Source organism: Mytilus galloprovincialis, chromosome 3 (genome assembly GCF_965363235.1).
Source record: "Mytilus galloprovincialis chromosome 3, xbMytGall1.hap1.1, whole genome shotgun sequence".
In the NCBI taxonomy this organism is placed as follows: domain Eukaryota; kingdom Metazoa; phylum Mollusca; class Bivalvia; order Mytilida; family Mytilidae; genus Mytilus; species Mytilus galloprovincialis.
Window position 1 is genome coordinate 90,504,625 of NC_134840.1, and position 26,470 is coordinate 90,531,094.

At 33.3% G+C, this 26,470-nt stretch overlaps 2 protein-coding genes across 2 annotated transcripts in view; one reads left to right on the forward strand and one right to left on the reverse strand.

Moving 5' to 3' along the window:
- The window catches only part of LOC143069339 (protein stum homolog), a 32,630-nt gene extending 15,084 nt beyond the window's left edge, over positions 1 to 17,546 (reverse strand). Inside the window, exon 1 of the mRNA XM_076243923.1 lies at positions 17,162 to 17,546. Coding sequence (XP_076100038.1) covers positions 17,162 to 17,333 — 172 coding nt within the window. The 5' untranslated portion in view covers positions 17,334 to 17,546. The remainder of the gene's footprint in view (positions 1 to 17,161) is intronic.
- LOC143069338 (retinol dehydrogenase 16-like) lies at positions 1,976 to 10,763 on the forward strand. The gene is made up of 5 exons (XM_076243921.1): positions 1,976 to 2,342; positions 4,830 to 5,091; positions 5,747 to 5,910; positions 6,775 to 6,982; positions 10,677 to 10,763. Exons 1-5 carry the CDS (start codon positions 2,015 to 2,017, stop codon positions 10,702 to 10,704), a joined length of 990 nt encoding a protein of 329 aa, XP_076100036.1. The 5' UTR covers positions 1,976 to 2,014; the 3' UTR covers positions 10,705 to 10,763.
- Positions 17,547 to 26,470: the final 8,924 nt, after the last annotated feature.

The window sequence follows — 26,470 nt, forward strand, 5'->3', positions numbered from 1 at the left end:
AAATATTTAGATTTTTTATTTACTACAGCTTTTGGAATTATCAAATTGCGCTTCTAATATACATAAGATATGTTTTATCGATTTAGTGGAATTCAATGATTCATCTGTTTCAATTGTTTTCTTTTCAATATTTGTGTTCAGAATTTTTTATAAACTATTTCGAAGTACAGCAGCCGATGTAAGAGATAGTTTTAACGCCAGGCCTTGGGTTGAAGTCATAAAACTTTGCTCAGAGCTCGGAGCACAATAATTATGGTCGAAACATGAAATCCAACATTTTGATTGGTTGATTTTCAAGTTCGAGCACAAAAAAATGACTCGAAAGTTTTATGACCACAATAGGCCAGATGGTTTGGCTTTCAGCATCTCAAGCATCACTTGATATGGTATTTTCGAATGAATTCTTCATACACCTGTTTGTGTTGATATTTGTTGTGGATTCCAAAACATCTTTTATTCTTCAAAACAAGGAAAATGCCCAGTACTCATAAAAATACATGTTTATGCATCTACTCTCGTCAGTGGTTGTCGGATTTCAGTTGTCTTATTTTTTTTAAAGAGGATTAGCTGGGTTCTTGATACGACAGTGTATGTAGATAAATATCATTTTATTTCGAATCGTTTGCGAAGGTATTAAAGTGATGACTGTCGTTAGAATAACGTCTAGTGGCAAATATTTCCTGCATAAGACGGCACTTTTCAAATAATATTAAGAAGTGCCTCGTCAAATTACTGGTTGAAACAGTCCTTGTTTAATTAAACGGCTGATATTTTGACTATGAAAAGGCAACTATTTTTTCCTTTCGTGTTATAACTTTTACATACATATGCAAGACGCTGGATTTCAATGATTAAGTTTTCATAACGGTTTACAAATCATGTTTACTCAAAATACGCAGTGATAAGATGATATCATTTAACAATGAGCATTTGAAGTATTGTACCTTTGCAACTTATTTTACCCTGATATTCTTAAATTCGTGTGGCGGAGTACATATCTAAAATAATACAATAAATTATCTAAAAAATGTTAATTTTGTGAGGTTAATATGATACATGGACTAAGACTCGATGTTTTAACTTTGTGACTGGCCGGAGTAAACATTATAATAGTGATGGGTCGTAATGACAATTCGAATATACTTCCAGCATTGAATTATTACTTCTAGACAACCTTGGTCACCATGAGAACTTTATTTATGGATAAGTCAGTGTATCTCGTTAGTACATAATCAGTTATAAGTAATAACTAGATTGCATAATCTCAGTTGTATCCTTAAAAGACATTCACAGTCATTAATCAGTTCTAAAAAAATATCTAATGAATTGCATATATAGTATTTAGATACAATTCATCATCAGACATATTAATTTATTGACTTTTTTTTTTACAAAACAGACAATATAAATATTCAGATTTTAACGATACATAAGAATTCAAAAAGCAAGTGTATCATATAGAGACAGTTGAAATATTCTATCATAAAATATCCTTCGATACGTTTCATCAAATTGCAGTTGATATATATAATGAGCCAATTTTATTTTGTTTTGAAGGATAAGAATAGCTATAATCAATTTTGCAACAAATGTAGGGCTACAAAAGCATTTCCTCTTCCAAAAAGTAATTAAAAAAAATCAGCACATTTACAACTAAACACTAAAAAACAACAACTATAACCATCAAAAAATAAATTGAATAAAGATAGCGGTTCAGATCTGAAATTTACAATGGCGATTTGCAATTTTTAATTTTGAATGATAAAAAAAAATCTGTCGTTGCTACGTTTATTCAAGAGAGAATACGTAGATAGCAGAATTATTAATCGAGGACCAGACACTGTTTAACCTTAATCTGTTTTACACCGACTTTAATTTGACCTGACCATATAGAACTGGACAAAACAAAAAGTCTCCAAACTGTCAACATACACGTGTCACTTATCAATGAAGGAAGCCACATACCAACTTAGATAAGACACTATCAGTACTTGGGTAAATACACAAAGTCACAATGATGTGTGGTATTCTTATTCTATTTATTGTAGTGACTATTTTACTAAAAATAGCTGAGCTTTACCTAAGAACACTGAGGTTGCGCAATATTTTACAAAAACATGTACTAATTACTGGTTGTGATTCTGGCTTTGGAAATTCACTTGCAAAATATCTAGATGGAATTGGAGTTCCCGTTTTTGCTGCATGTTTAACGGAAAGTGGACAGAAAAATCTAAAAGCTAGATGTTCTTCGCGTTTAATGACACTTAAACTTGATGTTACAGATGAGAAGTCTATTGGTGAAGCTGTCCAGTTTGTACAGTCAAAACTAGAAAAAGGTCAAGGTAATATACAAATCATTTTTTGATTTACGTCCATAATTGTTCACATATATAAAAGTGGTTGTTTTTGAATTATATGGAATTAAGTAATTGGGAAAACAGAATACAATCCCGTCCTGTCAAGCAGGACGTGGAAATGGAACTGTTGTTACATGCTGTTAGCAATTGATTCTAATAAGCTTTATATGAAAGACCCAGCAACAATATCTCGCATGAGTTTGAAAATCAAGGTCGATCGATTTTTTTTTCTTTCGAATTACGTCTTTTGAATGTGATAACAATATCTTTCGTGCCAAATTTCCTTATTTGCATCAGTCATAAATCGGATAATAGGAAACACCTACTTTACACATTGGATTTCCGATAATATTATACCAAGGGTTAACATCGGCAATATCATGAACGAACTCGAAAAACCAGCCGGCTGATCGAAAACAAAAGTTGCAATCCTTTTATGTAAAATTTCTCGTTAAAAAAAGATACATTTGTATCAGAGATTATAGCAATAACTAAACAGCATGTATACAAATAGTTTGGGTTTTTTTTTTTTGGCGCTAGAAAGAATTACTTATGTGGAACGGTTTGATTTACAACAATATAAGTGACAGATCTAGAAGCTGACTAAAACATCAACTAAGTGTGCAAAGTTGAGCTGGAATGTCAACACGAAAGCTTTAAGTTATATTCCAACATTTGATATATAATTGTCTGTTAGAAGAAAACATGACAACTGGTTTACCGATCACAATGTAATTACTGAAACAGTTCAGTGACTATAAAGTATATAAACGTCAAACGCTAATGAGACAGAAATCAAACAAACACAAGGTAATCAAGAGAAGATGACAACAAACTTTATACATAACTCATTTTTGGCTGTTGCGTTCCAATGTCCTGATTATATATCATGAGTCCAATTATAAACAAGCAAAACTAGAATGAAAACAATGACATGAACCCCGGTGCAAACCATCAACCTTTTTCAGTTCTCAGAGTACAATATTTGCGTTCGTAATATTTTGATTAGTTGGTTTCTTAGTCGGAGTGTAAAATAATTACACAGTAAACAAAGTCAGTCTCAAAGTCAAGAATAGACATAACAGTTGAACACCATGCAAAGACTAGAGCAGAGATTTTTTTTTATGTGAAAACATGAAATCTTATGTCATCGCTCTTGTTACAATTACTAGTTTTAAGTAAAAAGAGAAAATTAAGATATGAAGCTGACACGTAGGTGTGTTAGTAAGATGCCGGATGTATTGATGATTACAAACTCTTTAGAAAAGTATTCAACACAAAAAAGTATTGTTCCAGACTTTATCTACTTAAAACACCATTATTAATCATACAGGGTCATTAAACGTATGTGGTGTTTATCTCACCTTCTAATTTATGCCAACTTTTCGTGCTTTTTTTTAATGAATGTTCGACTTTAAACAGTCCCTTTAAACACGATTGCTTCATTTCATCAGTTTTCTAGTGTCGTAGTAACTGAAGTCCATCAACAACCTTAAGTTCTTATAAGAGCTGATGACATTTCCTGGGTCTTTGGTCAAACACAAATTCATTGAATGAGCAGTTTCTTACTTATAAAAAAGCAAGAAGCAAGAAAACATGATTGGAATAGCGTGGACTCTGGATAGAGGCCATAATTCGTTGACAAGAGTACGCATAATCTGCTAATCATGCATCATAGTTTAGGTAGTAAGCGTCAAAGAATACATAAAAAAACATCAAGGTATACGTAGTAAGCGTCACAGTCAAAAGTTAACCTTTTTTAAGTTTAGATAAGAGCAATCTAATTAAAAACCGATCTCTCATCGCTCCCGTTTTCTGATATGTCGCGTGGGAGATCTAACGAAACCGGCTTTGAGGTCACATGTGAGTGAACTAAAAGTTATGAATTTATAATGATATGCAAATGAGTTGACGACCTATTAATAAGCCAATCAAAAAAGTTTATGCATTATTTTGACTGATGATTTCGTCGTAAATAAAATGAGTTACATCCCTTTACCTTACGTTAAACTTCCAAGATCGTGGAAGACTCAATTTCATTGGTCGAAAAAGACACACCTACGAGGTCACTCACATGTGACCTCAAAGCGGGTTTCGTTAGATCTCCCACGCGACATATCAGAAACAGGAGCGATGAGAGATCTGTTTTTAATTAGATTGAGATAAGAGATGTTTAGATTCAACCAAGATTCTTTTTGGCATTTTCGGTTTTGGAAAGATATTATGTCTTTCAACAAACCAACTTGGGACCCTAAAAGTTTAAAAGGCAAATCTACGGTGCTAATTGGTTGCTTGATTGATGTTTTTTCTGGGTGTTTAGTGGCAGTGTTGACAAGCAATTTGAAATACTCGGCCACATAGGTGCTATAGGAGTGTCCCCAATACAAAACCAAGATGGCTGTCATGTCAACTTAAAGGTCAACTATAAGTTTTGAATTTGGACAAAGTAACCGTTATTTCATTAATTTGTAGAGCTTTGGGGACTTGTAAACAATGCAGGACTTCAAGTCATTAGTGCTCCACTGGAACTACATTCAAAATCTGCAATCGAGAAAACATTGCAGGTAAATCTTCTTGGTGCAATGTACGTCACAAAGGCTTTCTTACCATTACTACGTCAAAGTAAAGGACGAATAGTTAGTGTTTCAAGTGATGCCGCCCTGATAGCCTGGCCATGTAGAGTGGCTTATAACATAAGTAAATGTGGAGTGGAATCAATGTCAAGTTGTTTGAGGCAAGTATAACTAAATATCTATAAACAAAGGAAAGTACAGGGAATCATGGTATATTCACCATATATTTATAGAGTGGGAACCATGGCCGATTGTTTGAGTCAGGTATGAGATATTATGAAAGAACATCGCCTTGTTATATAAAATCATCGAAGAAACATTCTGAGAAAAAAAACACCATTAAATAAGTATTTTAATTAAGCTCTTGTCATGCTTTATCATTACAAAAAAATATATGTTTATTCTAAAATTATTATTGCTAAAAATGAGACAAGAAAACTTTACCATTTTGGTTTTTCTACCAAGCAATTACATTGTAGTGTTTTACTTTTTGTATAGTTTCGTTTGAATGCGGACAGTTTTACTTAAAATCAATCTAGTCTTCAACAATTAAATCAAAACCGCGAATTAAAAAAAAAATCATATGCACCAGACTTAAAAGTTTGGTTTTATTGAATAGTATACAATCTTTGGATTTCAGAGTGTCATTGTGTGTACGTATCTGCGTGTATCTGTCGTTTTGTTACTTTGCCCTGGTGGGGTTTCTTGTGCGTGGTGTTTATTTTTAACACGTGCAGTGTCTTAACTCAAAAATCTTAAAATGGTTGATAGGTTTTCAATAAATTTTTACGCAATAAAATGCTTTTTACTTTATAGAAAAGAGATGTATCATGTTGGTGTGTCAGCTCATTGTGTTGAACCTGGTGCTTTCAAAACAAATATTGTGTATCCGGACGAAATGGCGACTCAACTACAACAGGCTTATAATGCTTCAGACAAAGAAATAAGAACATTCTATGGACCAAACTGGTTAGAAAAATGTAAGTTATTCAAAGTTTAAGTACGATATATATAACTAGCACAAGAAAGCAGAAGTCTTCATAGTGCACGAAAATAGTACCCATGGCTAACTTTGGTCTAGACAGTACATAAGGAACATCACCTAAGAAACATGATGTGTACTAGCCTGCCTGGTGGGTATAGTATGATTCTTGATTATGATTGCCCAATTTTCAAACAAATATTTTCCCTCTGAAACTGCAAAGTCCAAATAATTTCAAACATAATAATGGTTAGGCGACCTATACAAAGTTTCTCTTTTTTCTGTGACGATTCCACATACATGTAGGTGCTCACTTAAACTAATGGAAAACAACATTTTTATCGCAAGGTTTCTCTTCATCTACTGACAAATCGGTACCATGCGTTCCATATTTTGAAAATTAATTACAGGTCGTATTCGTTCTAAAGTTATAAGAAGTTCCTGAAATACATATTTTGAGGTTACACATTATTTTTGAAAATAATGTTATATGACCTCAGTCATTAGGCAACATGATAAGCCAAGCCAATAAGCAGTACTCATTATAAGGCTTAATGTTTGAACACAGTACTACCTAACCACTACAATTATAGTTCTTGATTTGTGGAGAATAGGAGTGATATGACATTTTAAAGATTTAAACAATGCAAAAAAGCAAAACATAGGACCCCCTCACAAAAAAAAAAAAAAAAAAAAAACGCAACCAAAAAAAAAAATACGTATTGGTCAAACACAGACAGTTTTCATAGGAAGAAAAGAAAAAGAAAAAACAGAAAATAACGGATATGGTCTTAAGTAATAATATCAACACTGCTGCCATTATATATTTATGCAATATGGAAACATTATTTTGTCAACTCAGGGAAGGAAACCTACAAGAATATCCTACCTATACAGAATCCCGACTTGTCACCTGTAACAGATGCCATCGAGCATGCACTTTTTGCCAAGTTTCCAAAAGCTCGTTACCGGTGTGGAAGAGATTGTCAATATGAATTTTGGCCAATGTCGCTACTTCCAGATTGGTTTTCTGACTGGTACTACGCTATGCCTGCTCCTGATGGAGCTAAGTAAGAAAAGACAACTTCATACGAATATTTTAGCCAACTATTCCTGGTATTAATATTTATGTTTTAACTATTGCTTTGACTATATATAGGATGGAAAATTTACGTAACATTGTATGCTAAAAAAATTGTAGACATTTGAATATATTGATTATATGATCTTTTATCTGTCTTTACCCATTCCCTGAACTATTCTTCTCTATAAAATATGTACATCCTTTTTAACTCGTTACGTACACTACGCTCAATCGACAAAAGTTTCATATTGTGACTTGTAGTTGTTATTGTACAGTACTGACGTGCAAACATTTTGACACATCACGGAAATATTTTGATAATCACTCATTTATTTATGTGTACAATAACATTTGTGAGCATGTTATTTAAGCCTTTTTGATTAAAAGTGTTAGCAACAGACATTTTCAACAATAAGACACATAGACAGACCATAACAAACATATCTGCCTCAAAATGCATAATGAGCTGAATGTAGAGTATTCAGTGACAATCAACCATTTCCATTCAACAGTTCATTTATTAAATCAGATGATTTATCACGGTCGAATCTACCAAAGAAACACTAGCATCACCCTTATTCGAGACGAGAACACGCGCTTTGTCTAAAAGAGGGACGAAAAATACCAGAAGGACATTCAAACTCAACGCCATGGTTAAATAGAAACAGACAAATAATAGTTCACAAGACACAACATAGAAAACTTCAGACTAAGCAACACGAACATTCGAATTGAACACTTAAAAACATATGATCTACTAAATTTAAGAACAAAATAGAAACACGCATGATCTCCAACATTCGAAACCAGCACACACATACATTATGTTTTCGTGACGAGAACGCTGGCTATAACTAGTCAACACTTTGATAGTCATTAAGCTCAATTTGAAATATTTTCAGTGAAAAAAAATCCTCGAAGTTTGTTATGTTGCTGACTGTTAACTTTGATTTTGATATAGTGTTTCTACTATATATGTGCATAAATCTAGCTATTTTAACAAAAAAGACAGTATTCCTTGAAATTCAAGATTAATCACAGCGTATAACCCAAGCCAAATAAGCACTTTAAATTCTATACTCTCTACTTTCCAATCTATCTAAAAGCATGTGGACGGATAGGGAAATCATTATTTTGTAAAAGAGATGCCATTAGTTATGCATTGAGAAAGTTCTATGAGAAATCTTATCTAAAACATAGTCTATCCATTATATTTTTCACTTCATTTGCGTTTTCTATAGACAAAAATACGGACTTATACTTACGATTCTATTGAATCATATTGTCGTTAAGTTTTGGGTTTGTTTCTCAAGTAATTGATTAAAAGGCAATATATTCCCTCTCATGTCTTCAATATTCTGTTCCTATTCAAAGTTGAATAAACCTATATTTTACTAACGACACTCAGCGGTCTACTATCCCCACATTCTTTCTTCAGTTTTTTTACAATTATGGTTATAGTATGAAATTCAAAACAGTGTAGCTGTGGCCATTGATTGACCCATTAAAATCATCCATTGACTGGGACAATTTACGTGAACGTTTGTCTGTAACAACCACTGTTCATGACGTACCTACGATAGACATTTAAACTTTGGGGTCAACAAAGGTTTCTTAACGCCTTTAATTATAAAATAATTCGAAAAATTAATCAGGAATAACCTTTGTGTTTTGATTTATATAATTGATATAAATCAAAATATCGTGTTATTTCTGATTAATTTTTCGAATTACTTTATTTAGGTGTTGAGAACCTTTGGTGACCCCATAGTTTAAGTGTCTTTAAAAAGTACATAGTGAGCATTGGTCGTTACATACAAACGTTCACCTAAATTGTCCCAGTCAATGAATGATTTTAATGTGTCAATCAATGGCCACAGCTACACTGTTTTGAATTTCATACTATTATCGTACAAGGGACTTCCGACATCTAAACATAAATTTGACAGCCTGAAACCCTCAAGTCTTACCGCGTCTGGTTTTTACATGAAAATTAAAACGATTGATTGGTGTTCGCTTAAAGTTTGGAGACAAATGGTTTGTGCACTTCTAGGAAGACAATAAAAATGTAAAAAGTGAGCTATTATGAAATTGCTCTCAACGTTTTCAACCAAAACTACAGTAGGGGCAACATCACTGTTGCTCTAGAAAAAAATCGATCCAGTTATTGTCAGTTTACATAGAAGACGCTTTTAAATTAAATTAAACTTACGCAAAGATATTCAGCTTTATCGAAATAATGTTGGTTGCATTACAATTTTTCCGAGTTTAATCAAAGACAACCTAGTATTATTTATTCTGATATTTCCTTAAAAATGTATACACAGTTTCTGTTTTAAAAAGTGACTATCTTTTAACTTCATCATTAAATGTGAAGCAGATGCTGATTTTATAACTTCTTACAGAATTTTGTTGATGAAAGGTGTCTATTATATGCTTCATCTGAAGATATTTTATGTGAAAAACCAATAATGCTAAAAGTTTGTTTATCATTTTCTCCAAAGATCAACAATAAATCTTGGAAGAAAAAAGATGAATGCATTTTAAAAGCAGTGCCAATTGTATAAAGATTTACTGTGATTTTTTAACCACTGTTAAAGAATCATAAATAAGGTGACAATGTTGTTGTTGTGGCTTCTCAAGATTAAAATGTACCGAACTCTGGCTGCATTAAAAAGACTTTTCTGCGGAGAACAAAAAATCTGATCTTAAACACAAAAAGATCAAATAATAAGTTTTCGCTAAATTGTAAAATTCTTCATTTTGAATTGACATTCTCTATGGAGATATTAGTTATATTGGTAATTATCAGCATGGTTACTTTTTCTTTATTAACCCATTTCACCGACAAATAGCATTGATTATATTTCAGGCTGTCAAGACCAAATTACGACCAAACTCAAATTAATTGCCTTACAACTTCAAGACATTTAAACATGTAAACAATTCAAACTTAACATTCATTTTGAAGAATGTAAGCTCTGATTTCATCAAAGAAAATTACCTATAAACTGGTAACTTTATTGATCAGTGATTTACAGATATTTAAATTCAGAGAAAAGTTTACAGCTGAGAAAACAAGAAATTGGCAGTTCCTGTTATGTTGTTCGTTTTATTCGATATTCATTTCCTATTTTAAGGCATATTACTTTGTTCAGTGGCGTTTCAATCTTTTTACTTTATTATGGAAACTTCCACGAAAATTTGTCTCTAAAGGATTACAATTTGGCGCCAAAAAAAAATATACATGAACTAATAGCACTTATTTCATGTAATCGGAAAATGAATTTCATAAATGTGACAATGAACATAGAATACAGAAAATATTTTTAATGTCTTTCTTTTGATGAAACATTTTAAATCAAGGTCACGTGAATGTTATATTAATATCAAACTTCGCGTGGGGTGACAGAATGACTTTTCTTTTGTGCATTCATTAGACAAAAATGAGAACATATTTTGCGATTCTATCAATATTTACTGTAGTGAAAACTCTGAAATGGACTTGTTATAATTGATAACATCATCGGGTACCAGTCTTGTATTACAACTCCTGTTTCCTGTGTCAAACATAGAATAAAATAAAATGATCCATTTTTCTGAATTATTTTCTGAACTCAATTGTATATGTTTGATAAAAAAATTATGCTGAATTCAAAGATCTATTAACAAAGATTTAGGGATATCAAACCAGATAAGTCGAAGTGAAGAGGAGTAAAAACAGCAAACAGAAAGTAGACAAAAGTAGTTATGACTTCAGAGTTGCCTAACCTTTTTTTCTTCGTGGCATGAAGCACTTTTTATGCCCCACCTACGATAGCAGAGGGGCATTATGTTTTTCTGGTCTGTGCCTCCGTTCGTCCGTCCGTCCGTCTGTGCCTCCGTTTGTCCGTCCGGTTAAAGTTTTTGGTCGAGGTAGTTTTTAATGAAGCTGAAGTCCAATCAACTTGAAACTTAATACACATGTTCCCCATGATATGATCTTTCTAATTTTAATGCCAAATTATAGTTTTAACCCCAATTTCATGGTCCACTGAACATAGAAAATGATAGTGCAAAGTTCAGGTTAAAGTTTTTGGTCAAGGTAGTTTTTGATGAAGTTAAAGTTACATCAATTTGAAACTTAGTACACATGTCCCCTATGATATGATCTTTCTAATTTTAATTCCAAATTAAAGTTTTGACCCCAATTTCACGGTCCACTGAACATAGAAAATGATAGTGGGAGTGGGGCATCCGTGTACTATGGACACATTCTTGTTTTTAATATTAAGTCACAAAATCCCAATACTGTACGCATGATATGTACAAGACATTTGTTCCCATGTAGCATTTTTTTTTAAAACTCAAGTATCACGATGTTTTGCATTTAAGCCTAAAGAGCAGTAAAGACCGCAACCTATTACATTTAGAAGAGACTACATCAATATGTACTAACGTGAAATTAAAAAAAAAACACCACACCGGATATACATTTGTGTCTCAGTACCCAGATCATTGATATTTCCTTGATATATATGATGATATCTCATTTAGAAGTTGTAGGTATTAAATTATTAACACCTTTTTTTATCAGCAATCAAAGCTGGGCTTCAAAGTTATTTTGAAACTGCCTATTCTAGAGGTGGCGTGAATCAGGTGTGGATACTAAACAGACCTTTAAGAGTACATACAATCGAAGACTCTTTTATCTTGCAATAGCATTAAAACATTTGACTATTCTACACTTTACACAAGTATTCCCCATTCAAAACTGAAAGACAAATTAAAAGAGTTGGTATTGCTTTGTTTCATAAAAAAAAAAATGGCCAACGTAGATACAAGTATCTTGTCTTAGGGAGAGATAAATTCTACTTTGCAAAGGATCACTCTGATTCAAACAAAAAATTCTCTGAAACTGACAGTAGCAAGATGCTTGATTTCTTGATTGACAACACATTTGTTACGTTTGGAGGACGTGTTTCTCAACAGACGGTCGGCATTCCAATAGGAACCAATGGCGCCCCTCTCCTTGTCGACTTGTTTCTTTATTATTAAGAGGCTGACTTCATACAGGAACTTCTTATGAAGAAAGATAAGAAGTTAGCAATATCCTTAAACTTTACTTTCCGCTATATGGATGATGTTCTCTTCTCACTAAATAATTCAAAATTTGTTGACTATGTCGAACGCATCTATTCCATCGAACTAAAGATAAAGGATACAACAGACACAATTAAGTCGGTCTCATATCTTGACTTACATATAGACATTGACAATGAGGGTCGGTTGAAAACAAAACTTTACGACAAAAGACATGACTTCAGCTTCCCAATTATGAACTTTTCATTTCTATGTAGCAACATTCCAGCAGCGCCTGCATACAGAGTATATGTTTCCCAATTAATACGATATTCCCGGGCTTGTATTTCCTCTCATGATTTCCTTGATAGATCCAAATGATGAAGTTTAAATCATCTCTTCGTAAATTTTATGGTCGCCATCACGAGTTGGTTGACCGTTATGGAATAACCATTTCACAGATGATATCGGATATGTTCCTTACGTCGTAACTACAATCCCCATCCCTTTTCATGAATGTGACCTACAGAATTAGACTAGTATTTACCGGGTTTGTAATAACATTAGGAACACGACAGGTGCCACATGTGGAGCAGAATCTGCTTACTCTTCTAGAGCGCCTTATATTACCCCCAGTTTTTGGTTGGGTTTGTGTTGCTTAGTCTTTAGTTTTCTTTGTTGTGTCTTGTGTACTATTATTTGTCTGTTTGTCTGTTTGTCTTTTTTTGATTTTTTATAGTTTATTTTCTGCCTATGAGTTTGTTCCTCTGGTATCTTTCGCTCCTCTGTTATAAAGATCTGGAAGTTTTAAACTAATTTTACCTCACCTGGTCTCAGCTTTTGCCGTCACTCGGTCTTAAAATTTAAATCAGAAATACAAGATTTACAAAAATGCCAATAAAACCTAAACAATTAGTTAAATCTTTAAGGAGTTATAAATTAATCGAATATTTTTTTAAACAATATCGGGTTCATAGTCTACGTTTTTATCACTGTTCTCAGAAGCTACTGTACCAATTTCTAGCATTAATCGACTATTGTTGACTCATTTTTTTTTATCGTAGACTTTTCAAAGATATTCTACTCTGGAAAAAAGAATAAAGATGCAATTGCGACATTCAAATTGATAAGTCTAAATACAGTGACAACGCTATGACAAAAAAGGAAAAGACCAATAGACCAACACCAGTACAAAACAAAACAAAAAAACACAAATATAAAACTAAAGACTGAGCATCATAACCACCGTCTGGAAGGATAAGCAGATCCCGCGACACATGTGGCAATCGGGGAATAGAGAACGGGAGTGTAGTTACGAAAATTTACGTCGTCATCTGTGAAACAAGATATTTCATAACGGTCAGCCAACTAGTTATGGCGTCCATAAATTTACGAACGGATGATTCCAACTTCACCGCGTAGAACTCTTGGTTTTATATATAGCTTCTTTATATCTATCAAGGAAATAATGATAGAAAATGAAACTACTAAATCACTTTCAACAAAACTTGGTGTGAATGATCCTTAGGGAAGGTAATATAAAGTTTGCGTTTCCCCGGTCAGTCAGTAAACAAGACTGCCATGGCTTAAAATATAACAAAATGCTACAAAATCATTAATTGTCGTGTATCTAAGAAACCAATATAAGTTAACAAAAACATTGACAGGGCAAAATGCTAAGAGTGTCACGATCAACCAAAAAATCTCGTTGCATTGCATTAATTAATTTTTGGCAACTTCAATCATAAATCTTTTCAAATATGCTCAAGACAGTTGAAACGTTTTTTTTCTTCTGACAGTTTGAAGAGCATTCATATCATGAATTCCTCTTTCAAAAATTAAAGGATCTTTTAATCATGTATTTTCATTTCTTAGATTTAGAGGGTCATCTAAATCAGATGTTCTCCTTTTTAACATTTAGAGGGGTTTTTAATCATGTGTTTTCCTTTCCAACATTTAAAGAGACCTTAATGGTGTGTTCTCCTTTTTAACATTTAGAGGGCTTCAATGGTGTGTTCTTTTTAACACTTAAAGTGGCTTTTAATTGTGTATTCTCCTTTCTAACATTAATAGTGGCTTTTAATCATATTTTCTCCTTTCTACCATATAGAAACCATGTGTACCCCTTTAGAGGGTTGTTTAAATCATGTGTCCTCTTTAAGAATTAGAGGTTCATTGAGATCTTAAAAAGATCCAATAGAAGTTTAAAATAAAACTATCTATGACACACAATTTAAGGGAATTGTTTGAACATAATTAGTCAACAGCACAAAATGACCGCACAAATGTATCCCCCTCCAGTTGATGGTTGTCGGCAAATATTTTCCACAGTTACATTTGAAGTGTTAGAATACAATCAGGTCATGTGTTTGTTTGTTTTGTTAATAACAGCAAAGAATTTCTATATTAGTTTCTTAGATTCCTCATACGTTCTGCGATATTTGAATTCAAATTATGCATTATGCTACAACTTTCCCTCATTCTAGTGCGGATCATAAACGTTAGGTTCTGTTTTGTAAATCAAATTACATTTTCGTTCACCGTTAAATATGAAAAATGTGTTATTTCTATAAATTAGATTGATAACATTGTCTATCTGCTCTACATCAAATGATGTTTTATAAATCTTCCTTCAGATTTTTCTCTTGCTGTAGGTTAAATACGATTAAGTTTGTAACTTCAAACTGATCTCTTTGCACAAAATGAATGCTTAAGTCATCATAACACATTCAGGAGATAATGATTAAAGGTCCTTAACATACCTTTCCTCATAGATTGAAGATCTATTTTACCCTTATGCTTATTATTCAAGACAAAGTCACGTCAAATATGAATAATGTTCAAGATTTGTATAAGAACCATTAGAAGTATTTTACGACTTTTACTACAAAGTAAGAACCAATCGTTCTTCCATTTATTATGAACTACCGTTTGAAATTCCAAGACATCAAACATGACGATGCAGATATTTCAAAACAGGTGTATTACCTTGCAATAAACTTTTATTTTTGTATTACGACAGGTGTCAGCCGACAAGCAGGAACTCCGGACCGTTCCGGGGCAACTGAGTTTATTCTCCTTATATGATGGAGATATCACGTTGTTCAGTTTTTAGATTCCTATATGTATATTTTATTCATACTTTAAAATTGATTGTTCATCGTTTATGTTTTGGTCATGCAATTGTCTTTGCCGACTGGTGGTTTGTGATCCCCCTACCCACTTGCAATTATCCCTTTTGATGGCGTTCTGCAAAGCATACCCTGACGATAACCAATCTACAATTTGTAGTTTTTTTTTAAGTTTTATAATGTCGACAAGGATTATATTTCTAGAATTACTAATCTGCAAAAACAATAAATATCTAAAAATTTCAACAAGACAAAACAACTCATTGATTCACGAATGCGAGTAGTACTTTTATATAATTCATCGCTATTCTGCTATAGATAGATAGATAGATAGATAGATAGATAGATAGATAGATAGATAATTTTATTAACCAATCATGGTGCCCAAAATTTGAGCTATACAATCAAATGAATTACAAAATAAAGCACAGAAAATGATTAGAATGATTAAAGTACATTTAAACAAAAAACCACATGAATACACATTTACACTATATAAACCAAGTTATTGACAACACATAGTTGTTATGGTGCTATATGTATTCACAAATCCTTGGCTAAATTAACAAATCACATGGAAAGAGATACAATGTACACCATATAACAAACGGTATCAATACCACTATTTTGTAAAGCCATATCAGTTGAAATGTACTATTAATTTTGCTGGGGGGATAATCACGATATTTCTATATCTTTGGTATGTTGAACTGGACAGCAATGCCCATGCAGATGTGTTTCCGATGTGAAATTAAACCGATACAAACAATGCAACATAAAAGTGGCGAATATTTTCAATGAACTGAAAGGTCCAGTTTATAACATGTTCACAAGGACACGACAATAAATATTCAGCTGCTTGTGTGGCTTTTTGGGAATAAATTTTCATTTTTTCTTAAAAGATTATATTTATTTATTAACTGATATTATGTAAATTAAAAACATTTCTCAGACTCAAACTAGTGATTGTATGGTCATTTTTTAGTAGTTATATCCATGAATTTGAACATATTTTTATCTGTTTATACAACTGTGTTTATTTTACTTGGCCTTCATGCTTGCAGATTTTATACGAAGGTCTGCATTGCCATGACACGAGCAACTGCTTTTTGATATTACTTTCTATGCATTTCTTCTGCGGTTTATTTCCGGAATACTTCTCGTGCATATCTATGCAGGCGTATCCTTGGAAGATCATATGTAATTGTCGCCTTGAATATAAATAAAGCATTTAACAGCAAAGGATATCTGTATGTTTTATCTACGTCTCTACGTAATAACTGGGATACAGTTATTCAGAATGACAACTGACGAACTCCTGCCAAAAAAAACCTGACAGAAGATATCTTTATTAGCAAATTGTTATAGAAAATCTGTATTCCTGTTCGTCCTCAGTATATATCCATTACCCCAAAAATACAATTGTACATCTTTTCCAATACTAGTATACATTTTTTACATCTGAAGTATTTTATCTGAACATCAGTTACAGATTTGTTGAGTAGGAGAGATATTTATATGAAACTCGAGAGAGTAAATTTATAAGATTTTTTCAAGTCAGGTTGATAATATGGCCAAAACAGAAAGAGGACTTATTATATTGGTGCTCTATATATTAAAATGTTGAAGAAAAAGCGATCAAAGGTCGCAAAATTTCGAACTTTTACAATTTACTGGTTTTTGCTCCAGTTAATCATAAATATCTCTGAATAATTTACAAGATGAAACATAACCAACAGCTTCTTTCACAGTTGCCGTGTGTCAAAATATATGTATCAAAGTAATAACTCTTATATTTTCTTAGTTAAACTTTGAGCACTAAGCAGCGTATTAATGTTATCTTATTTTTAAAAGAATATGCATGACGAACAGTAACGCCTAACGTACGTCAAACTAGCAGAAACATAATTGATTACCTACTTTCAACTGAAAACAAACAGAGAAATACATTATTTACAAGCGTATATACTTACCAAAACCTGGGGCACAGATATTTAGTAAACACAATATAATAGCTGCAGCAGGATGCATCCGTGGAATAGCATTATACAGAGGTCCATGTTTTTCGTTGATTTCAACAATGTCACTATCTCTATGAACGTTTTTCTTTTTATCGTTAGTAGTGGATCCATCAGCTGACCCCATGATGAATGAGTTTTCTTTTCAAAGTTTTATTCCAAAGAAAAAAATCACTCAATAGAAACTCATAACAGGAAATTGATTGCAGTTTTAGCTAATTAAGTTGTCATCCTGTTAATAGTAATGCAAATCTGTATTATAATGTGTATATAGTAGATTAGAGCTTATACTCCTTAGTTTTTGTATTGATAGATATAATATGCTGTCTGTGAATACACTCGCTAAGGCATTCCTGTAAAAGAAGGCACTGTATAAATTATTGACTTGTCTCTAATGAGATTTATAGCCAGTTACCAAATAGTGGTCTAATTGACTTTAACCGCCACTCACTTGAAACATTTTAACGGAGAAACATCACATTATAGAAGGTTTGAGTGCTATTTATGGTCCTTATGTGGACTGCTTTTATTTCATTTACATGTTTAGTTTACTTTGATGTTAAATCATGGCAAAAGTCTTAATAGGCTAGAAGAAAACAGAAACAGTTTTTTTTAGCTAGACAGGAAAACAGATAAAAAAACTTCTGAACCCATTTGAAACAAATCTGTGTCTTAAAACGAGGTATCATTCTGTTGTCAGTTTGGATTTTAACTAAATATAACATCATATATATGAAAGAATTGAAAGAGATAATTCTCACTCTATTGCAATGCAGATACCATTTAGAATTTTTCTATCTCAGTGATATAAAATTTTATAGGAACACCATACATAAAGAACCAGCAGTGGATAACTAAATTATCGTATCTGAAATTGCAATTTAAGAGTAAAATTCTTCAATCCTTGCAAAACACTGTTAATGTTATTTAAGGAATGACTGATTATTTTTTCTGTATATGAAAAAATAATATCAAAAATGTAATGCACACTGAATAATCCGCATAGCGTGTTATTTTAAAGTGTGCAACACATTTATTATGTTATTTCGAATAGACATACAAAATATTTCAATCATTCCTTATAATTTAATTCTAAATTTGAGTAAATCGTGAAAAAACGTTGACGTTGATATTACATGACAAAATTATGTCTATGAGCTTATAGACAAGACGCGTTACATCCAAAATTAAAACTATTTCGATATACAGTTGTAGTGATTCTGGGGGTAAGCACTTAAAGTTAACCATCGAGGGTCGTTAACTACCGAGGGTAGTAATGAATATTCATCTTTACCGGATGATTGACAGCGATGTAAATAAAAACATGAGAGTGATTACCGTGTGTCAACGTCATATCAAATTAATTCAATTTAATTGTTAGAAATACTGTTTTCTGCTGAAAATTAAAAAATAAATAAAATTGAATGGAATGGAATTTAGCTATGTACAATACAGTAAATATTAGCAATTAGAATTCGACGGTAGACAAGCATATTTTGCCTATTGATTCTTTTTTGCATGCCTATTTGGTTATATTATAATGCACTAATTGTTTTTGATACTGTTTAATGTTTAAATAAGACCTATATGTGGATAATTTATGCACTTTTAATATAAAGATCAGATTCACACAGGATCATACAGTTCGAGCTAACTATTTTATGTACGAGAGCTATTACTAATGTAACGGTGATGCTGAGATAATCTCCCTTTGCTAGAATATGAGATGACGCAAAGTGAACTATATCACTGTGCAAGAACGGAATAGCAAAGTGAATATATATATATCAAACTGTATTGGGATGATTTTGGTAAACGTTTATTCAACTTACTGGATATTTTATGGAAGATTTTGCCATTTGTATAGAGGAATTATACCTTTTCAAATAAACTTGGGAGAATAATACACTAATTATAGAATATTTGGCAAGTTTAACATACTGATCTAGTCAAATATACATCAAAATCATAGTCTTTGAATGTAAATTTGTTGCGTGCAATTGTTAAATGTTTAATGCGGTGAGTGTCATTATAGCCTGAAATGAGATTTTGATTACAACGATTAAGAAAAAATCCTGATTAATTCAAACGCAATATTTCAACATGCGAGTCTTAATTATTGTCGCAATAATAAAAACCTCGCATTAATTTCTGAATTTACAGACATCTGTACCGTGAGCGTACCGTGATCTGTTAAAGGTTTTTTTATGGTTAATTCTGGTGTCACTTTGTCTCTTTTAGAGAGTTGTCTCATTGGCAATCATGCCATATCTTCTTTTTTTATATAATAAAACAAAAACCTGAACGACTTTACATCATAAATTAAAATGCATCCTAGTCGTGATGGAGACAGAGTCAAATGAACAAATGGACTAGATGAAACTGAATGAAAAAAAGAAAGAAAACACCAATTTGATCTGATACGAGAAAAGATTATATTTGCTTCGGCTTTTTCCATTTGAGCCAATCTGCACTTAATTAGCGCCTATTTTTTTTATTTCTTTGCGCCAAATTTATTTTCTTCATTTGCACAAATTAACAGGTAAACACAAGTCATGAGGCATATAAGATGTATAGAATTTATTTATAATAATAACAAAAATATTCCTTCAGGCCTTTTGCCACCTGCCACTTGCTCACACGTGACGGGGAGGAGGAGGGGGATTGAAAGCAGGATAAGTTTATTGCAAAAACTGTGTACATCACACTTGAAGTAGCACTTTATAAAATAAGATTGTAACAGTTTGACATAAAAAGCACATTTGCATATGCACAAATCTTTTTTAACTGAGTATTGTCATGCAACACTTCTGTTGAACTGCAACCTTGTGATATCTTCCCTACAATAAAGCATCCCCTTTTTTATTAATTTTTTTTTCATGTTATGGTACATTTGCTGCCACGTTGAGAGATCTGATTATCATTTTTACAAGTTAATGCCTGTTTTTTTCTTTATGGCATCGGTTCCATATATGAAAGTAAATTTTCGGGTACCAGAAGTGTGATTAAATGATGATACGCATGAGCTCAACATGTGTCTATATACACATTTATTTATATTGTAGCTTGTGTTCATTGAACTGCTGCGTTTGGTTAAAAAAAGTTTAATTTTAACATCTAAATTTATCAGACCTAACCTTTCGAATCAATTTGGCGCAAATTAAAAAATGTCAATGTGCGCAAATGAAAAAAAATTTGCTTTTTCAAAATTGGCGTAATTGTCATACGTACATTCACCAATCACATATTACTGGTTAGATTAAAAAAAATATATTTTTTACATTAAGAAGTACTTTAAGAAATTAATTGATTGTTGTTTGCCATCAGTACAGCCGCAAATATTTCAGACAAGTTCAGGGAGAAAACTAAATAATGAATACAATAGGGAATGTTACTGGTCAAATAAATGTCATCGGTCATTCAGAGTGAAGTATATAGATACGAAACTTTGGTCTGCCGATTGAACATCGTTTGTTTTGATAACAACCGCCGGTAGGTATAGACAAATACGGTCATAGGCGGTATATAGGAGCACAATCGTGTAGGTTAACCACAGACGGTAGGTATAGACAAAAAACTGTTGATAGACGGTATATAGGAGCAATAAATTCTATGTTAACCACCGACAGTAGGTATAAAGAAATACTATTGAAAAACTGTATATAAAGGAGCACTATATTTTACGTTAACCACCGACTGAAGGACGCCTCCGGGTGCGGGAATTTCTCGCTACATTGAAGACCTGTTGGTGACCTTCTGCTGTTGTTTTTTTTTCTATGGTCGGGTTGTTGTCTCTTTGGCACATTCCCGATTTCCATTCTCAATTTTATAAAGAAATGATGTAAATAGACGGTATATAGGAGCACTATATTGTATGTTAACCACCGACGGTAGGTAAATTCAGATACTTTTGACAGACGGTATATATGAGCACTATATAATATGGACCATATAATACGTTATATTAACCATCGACGGTAGGTATAAATGAAAACTGTTGATAGACGGTTTATAGGAGCACTTTATTGTATGATAACCACCGACAGTTTGTATAGACACATAATTTTAATAGACAGTATATACATTTGGTAGGAGCACTACATTATACGTTATCCACCGACGGTAGGTGTTGATATACGGTATATAGGAGTACTGTATTGCTTGTTAACCACCAATAGTAGGTATAGACAGGTACTGTTGATATACGGTATATAGGAGTACTATATGTCATGTTAACCACCGACGGTAGGTATAGAAAAATAGTGTTGATAGACGGTATATAGGTGCACTGTATTATATGTTAACCACCGACGGTAGGTAGAGAAAAATAGTATTGATAGACGGTATATATTAACCACCGACGTTAGGTATAGACAAATACTGTTGATATACGGTATATAGGTGCACTGTATTACATGTTAACCACCGACGGTAGGTAGAGAAAAATAGTATTGATAGACGGTATATATTAACCACCGACGTTAGGTATAGACAAATAATGTTGATATACGGTATATAGGTGCACTGTATTACATGTTAACCACCGACGGTAGGTAGAGAAAAATAGTATTGATAGACGGTATATAGAAACCTGTATTGTATGTTAAACACTGACGGTAGGTACAGACAAATACTGTTGTTATACGGTATATAGGAGTACCGTACTGCTTGTTAACCACCTATGGTAGGTATAGACAGGTACTGTTGATATACGGTATATAGGAGTACTGTATTGCTTGTTAACCACCGACGGTAGGTATAGAAAAATAGTATTGATAGACGGTATATAGAAGGACTTTATTGTATGTTAACCACTGACGGTAGGTATAGACAAATACTGTTGATATACGGTATATAGGTGCACTGTATTATATGTTAACCACCGACGGTAGGTATAGACAAATACTGTTGATATACGGTATATAGAAGTACTGTATTATATTTTAACCACCGACGGTAGTTATAGACAAATACTGTTGATATACGGTATATAGAAGTACTGTATTGCATGTTAACCACCGACGGTAGGTATAGAAAAATACTGTTGATATACGGCATATAGGAGTACTGTATTGTATGTTAACCACCGACGGTAGGTATAGAAAAATACTTTTGATATACGGTATATAGGAGTACTGTATTGTATGTAAAAAACCGACGGTAGGTAGAGAAAAATAGTGTTGATAGACAGTATATAGGAGGACTGTATTGTATGTTAACCACCGACGGTAGGTATAGAAAAATACTGTTGATGGACGGTATATAGAAGGACTGTATTGCATGTTAACCATCGACGGTAGGTACAGACAAATACTATTAATATACGGTATATAGGAGTACTGTTTTGCTTGTTAACCATCGATGGTAGGTCTAGACAGGTACTGTTGATATACGGTATATCGGAGTACTATATGTCATTTTAACCACCGACGGTAGGTATAGAAAAATAGTGTTGATAGACGGTCTATAGGAGTACTGTATTGTAAGTTAACCACAGACGGTAAGTACAGACAAATACTGTCCATATCCGGTATATAGGTGCACTGTAATATATGTTAACCACCGACGGTAGGTAGAGAAAAATAGTATTGACAGACGGTATATAGAAGGACTGTATTGTATGTTAACCACCGACGGTAGGTATAGACAAATACTGTTGATATACGGTATATATGAGTACATTATTGCTTGTTAACCACCGATGGTAGGTTTAGAAACATAGTGTTGATAGACGGTATATAGAAGGACTGTATTGTATGTTAACCACCGACGGTAGGTATAGACAAATATTGTTGATAGACGGTATATAGGAGCACTATATTGTATGTTAACTACCGATAGTAGGTATAGACAAATACTGTTGATAGACGGTATATAGGAGCACTATATTGTATGTTAACTACCAACAGTAGGTATAGACTAAAACTCTTGATATACGGTATATATAATAGCACTATATCGTATGTTAATCACCGATGGTAGGTATAGACAAATACTGTTGATAGACGGTATATAGGAGCACTATATTGTATGTTTACTACCGAAAGTAGGTATAGACAAATACTGGTGATAGACAGTATGTAGGAGCAATATATTGTATGTTAACTACCGACAGTAGGTATAGACAAATACTGTTGATAGACGGTATATAGGAGCACTATATTGTATGTTAACTACCAACAGTAGGTATAGACAAATACTGTTGATGGGCGGTATATAAGAGCACTATATTGTATGTTAACCACCGACGGTAGGTATAGATAAATTCTGTTGATAGACGGTATACAGGAGCACTATATTGCATGTTAATCACCGACGGTAGGTATAGACAACTGCCAATAAACTGTGTAATGGAGCACTGTATTGTATGTTAACCACCGACGGTAGGTACAGACAAATACTGTTGATATACGGTGTATAGAAGCACTATACTGTATGTTAACTTCCGACAGTAGGTATAGACAAATGCTGTTAATAGACGGTATATAGGAGCTCTTAATTGTATGTTAACTACCGACAGTAGGTATAGACACATACTGTTGATAGACGGTATATAGGAGCACTATATTGCATGTTAACCACCGACGGTAGGTATAGATAAATTCTGTTGATAGACGGTATACAGGAGCACTATATTGCATGTTAATCACCGACGGTAGATATAGACAACTGCCAATAAACTGTGTAATGGAGCACTGTGTTGTATGTTAACCACCGACGGTAGGTACAGACAAATACTGTTGATATACGGTGTATAGGAGCACTATACTGTATGTTAACTACCGACAGTAGATATAGACAAATGCTGTTGATAGACGGTATATAGGAGCTATTAATTGTATGTTAACTACCGACAGTAGGTATAGACACATACTGTTGATAGACGGTATATAGGAGCACTATATTGTATGTTAACTACCGACAGTAGGTATAGACAAATACTGTTGATAGACGGTATATAGGAGCACTGTATTGTATGTTAACCACCGACGACGGTAGGTATAGACAAATACTGTTGATAGACGGTATATAGGAGCACTATATCGCATGTTAACTACCGACGGTAGGTTTAGAAAAATACTGATAATTTACGGTATATAGGAGCATTATATTGCATGTTAACCACCGACGGTAGGTATAGATAAATTATGTTGATAGACGGTATATAGGAGCACTATATTGCATGTTAATCACCGACGGTATATATAGACAACTGTCAATAGACTGTGTAATGGAGGACTGTATTGTATGTTAACCACCGACGGTAGGTACAGACAAATATTGTTGATATACGGTGTATATGAGCACTATACTGTATGTTAAATACCGACAGTAGGTATACACAAATACTGTTGATAGACGGTATATAGGAGCTCTATATTGTATGTTAACCATCGACGGTAGGCATAGACAAATACTGCTGATATACGGTATTTAGGAGTACTGAATTGCATGTTAACCACCGACGGTAGGTATAGACAAATAGTATTGATAGACGGTATATAGAAGGACTGTATTGTATGTTAACCACTGACGGTAGGTATAGACAAATACTGTTGATATACGGTATATAGGGGCACTGTATTGTATGTTAACCACCGACGGTAGGTACAGACAAATACTGTTGATATACGATGTATAGAAGTACTGTATTGCATGTTAACCACCGACGGTAGGTATAGAAAAATACTGTTGATATACGGCATATAGGAGTACTGTATTGTATGTTAACTACCGACAGTAGGTATAGACACCAACTGTTGATAGACGGTATATAGAAGTACTGTATTGCATGTTAACCACCGACGGTAGGTATAGAAAAATACTGTTGATATACGGCATATAGGAGTACTGTATTGTATGTTAACCACCAACGGTAGGTATAGAAAAATACTGTTGATATACGGTATATAGGAGGACTGTATTGTATGTAAAAAACCGACGGTAGGTAGAGAAAAATAGTGTTGATAGACAGTATATAGGAGGACTGTATTGTATGTTAACCACCGACGGTAAGTAGAAAAATACTGTTGATGGACGGTATATAGAAGGACTGTATTGCATGTTAACCATCGACGGTAGGTACAGACAAATACTATTAATATACGGTATATAGGAGTACTGTTTTGCTTGTTAACCACGGATGGTAGGTCTAGACAGGTACTGTTAATATACGGTATATCGGAGTACTATATGTCATGTTAACCACCGACAGTAGATATAGACAAATGCTGTTGATAGACGGTATATAGGAGCTCTTAATTGTATGTTAACTACCGACAGTAGGTATAGACACAAACTGTTGATAGACGGTATATAGAAGTACCGTATTGCATGTTAACCACCGACGGTAGGTATAGAAAAATACTGTTGATATACGGCATATAGGAGTACTGTATTGTATGTTAACCACCGACGGTAGGTATAGAAAAATACTGTTGATATACGGTATATAGGAGGACTGTATTGTATGTAAAAAAACGACGGTAGGTAGAGAAAAATAGTGTTGATAGACAGTATATAGGAGGACTGTATTGTATGTTAACCACCGACGGTAAGTAGAAAAATACTGTTGATGGACGGTATATAGAAGGACTGTATTGCATGTTAACCACCAACGGTAGGTAGAGAAAAATAGTATTGATAGACGGTATATAGAAGGACTGTATTGTATGTTTAACACCGACTGTAGGTATAGACAAATACTGTGGATAGACGGTATATAGGAGCACTATATTGTATTTAAGTACCGACAGTAGGTATAGACAAATACTGTTGATAGACAGTATATAGGAACACTATATCGCATGTTAACTACCGACGGTAGGTCTAGACAAAAAATGATAATAGACGGTATATAGGAGCATTATATTGCATGTTAACCACCGACGGTAGGTATAGATAAATTCTGTTGATGGACGGTATACAGGAGCACTATATTGCATGTTAATCACCGACGGTAGATATAGACAACTGCCAATAAACTGTGTAATGGAGCACTGTATTGTATGTTAACCACCGACGGTAGGTACAGACAAATACTGTTGATATACGGTGTATAGGAGCACTATACTGTATGTTAAGTACCGACAGTAGATATAGACAAATGCTGTTGATAGACGGTATATAAGAGCTCTTAATTGTATGTTAACTACCGACAGTAGGTATAGACACATACTGTTGATAGACGGTATATAGGAGCACTATATTGTATGTTAACTACCGACAGTAGGTATAGACAAATACTGTTGATAGACGGTATAT

Excerpts from the sequence above, each read along its gene's own strand:
- LOC143069338 (XM_076243921.1), top strand. The coding sequence starts at position 2,015 with ATGATGTGTGGTATTCTTATTCTATTTATTGTAGTGACTATTTTACTA. Across the intron at positions 5,092-5,746 it reads TCAATGTCAAGTTGTTTGAG|AAAAGAGATGTATCATGTTG; the intron begins GCAAGTATAACT and ends TTTACTTTATAG. Across the intron at positions 5,911-6,774 it reads ACCAAACTGGTTAGAAAAAT|GGAAGGAAACCTACAAGAAT; the intron begins GTAAGTTATTCA and ends TTGTCAACTCAG.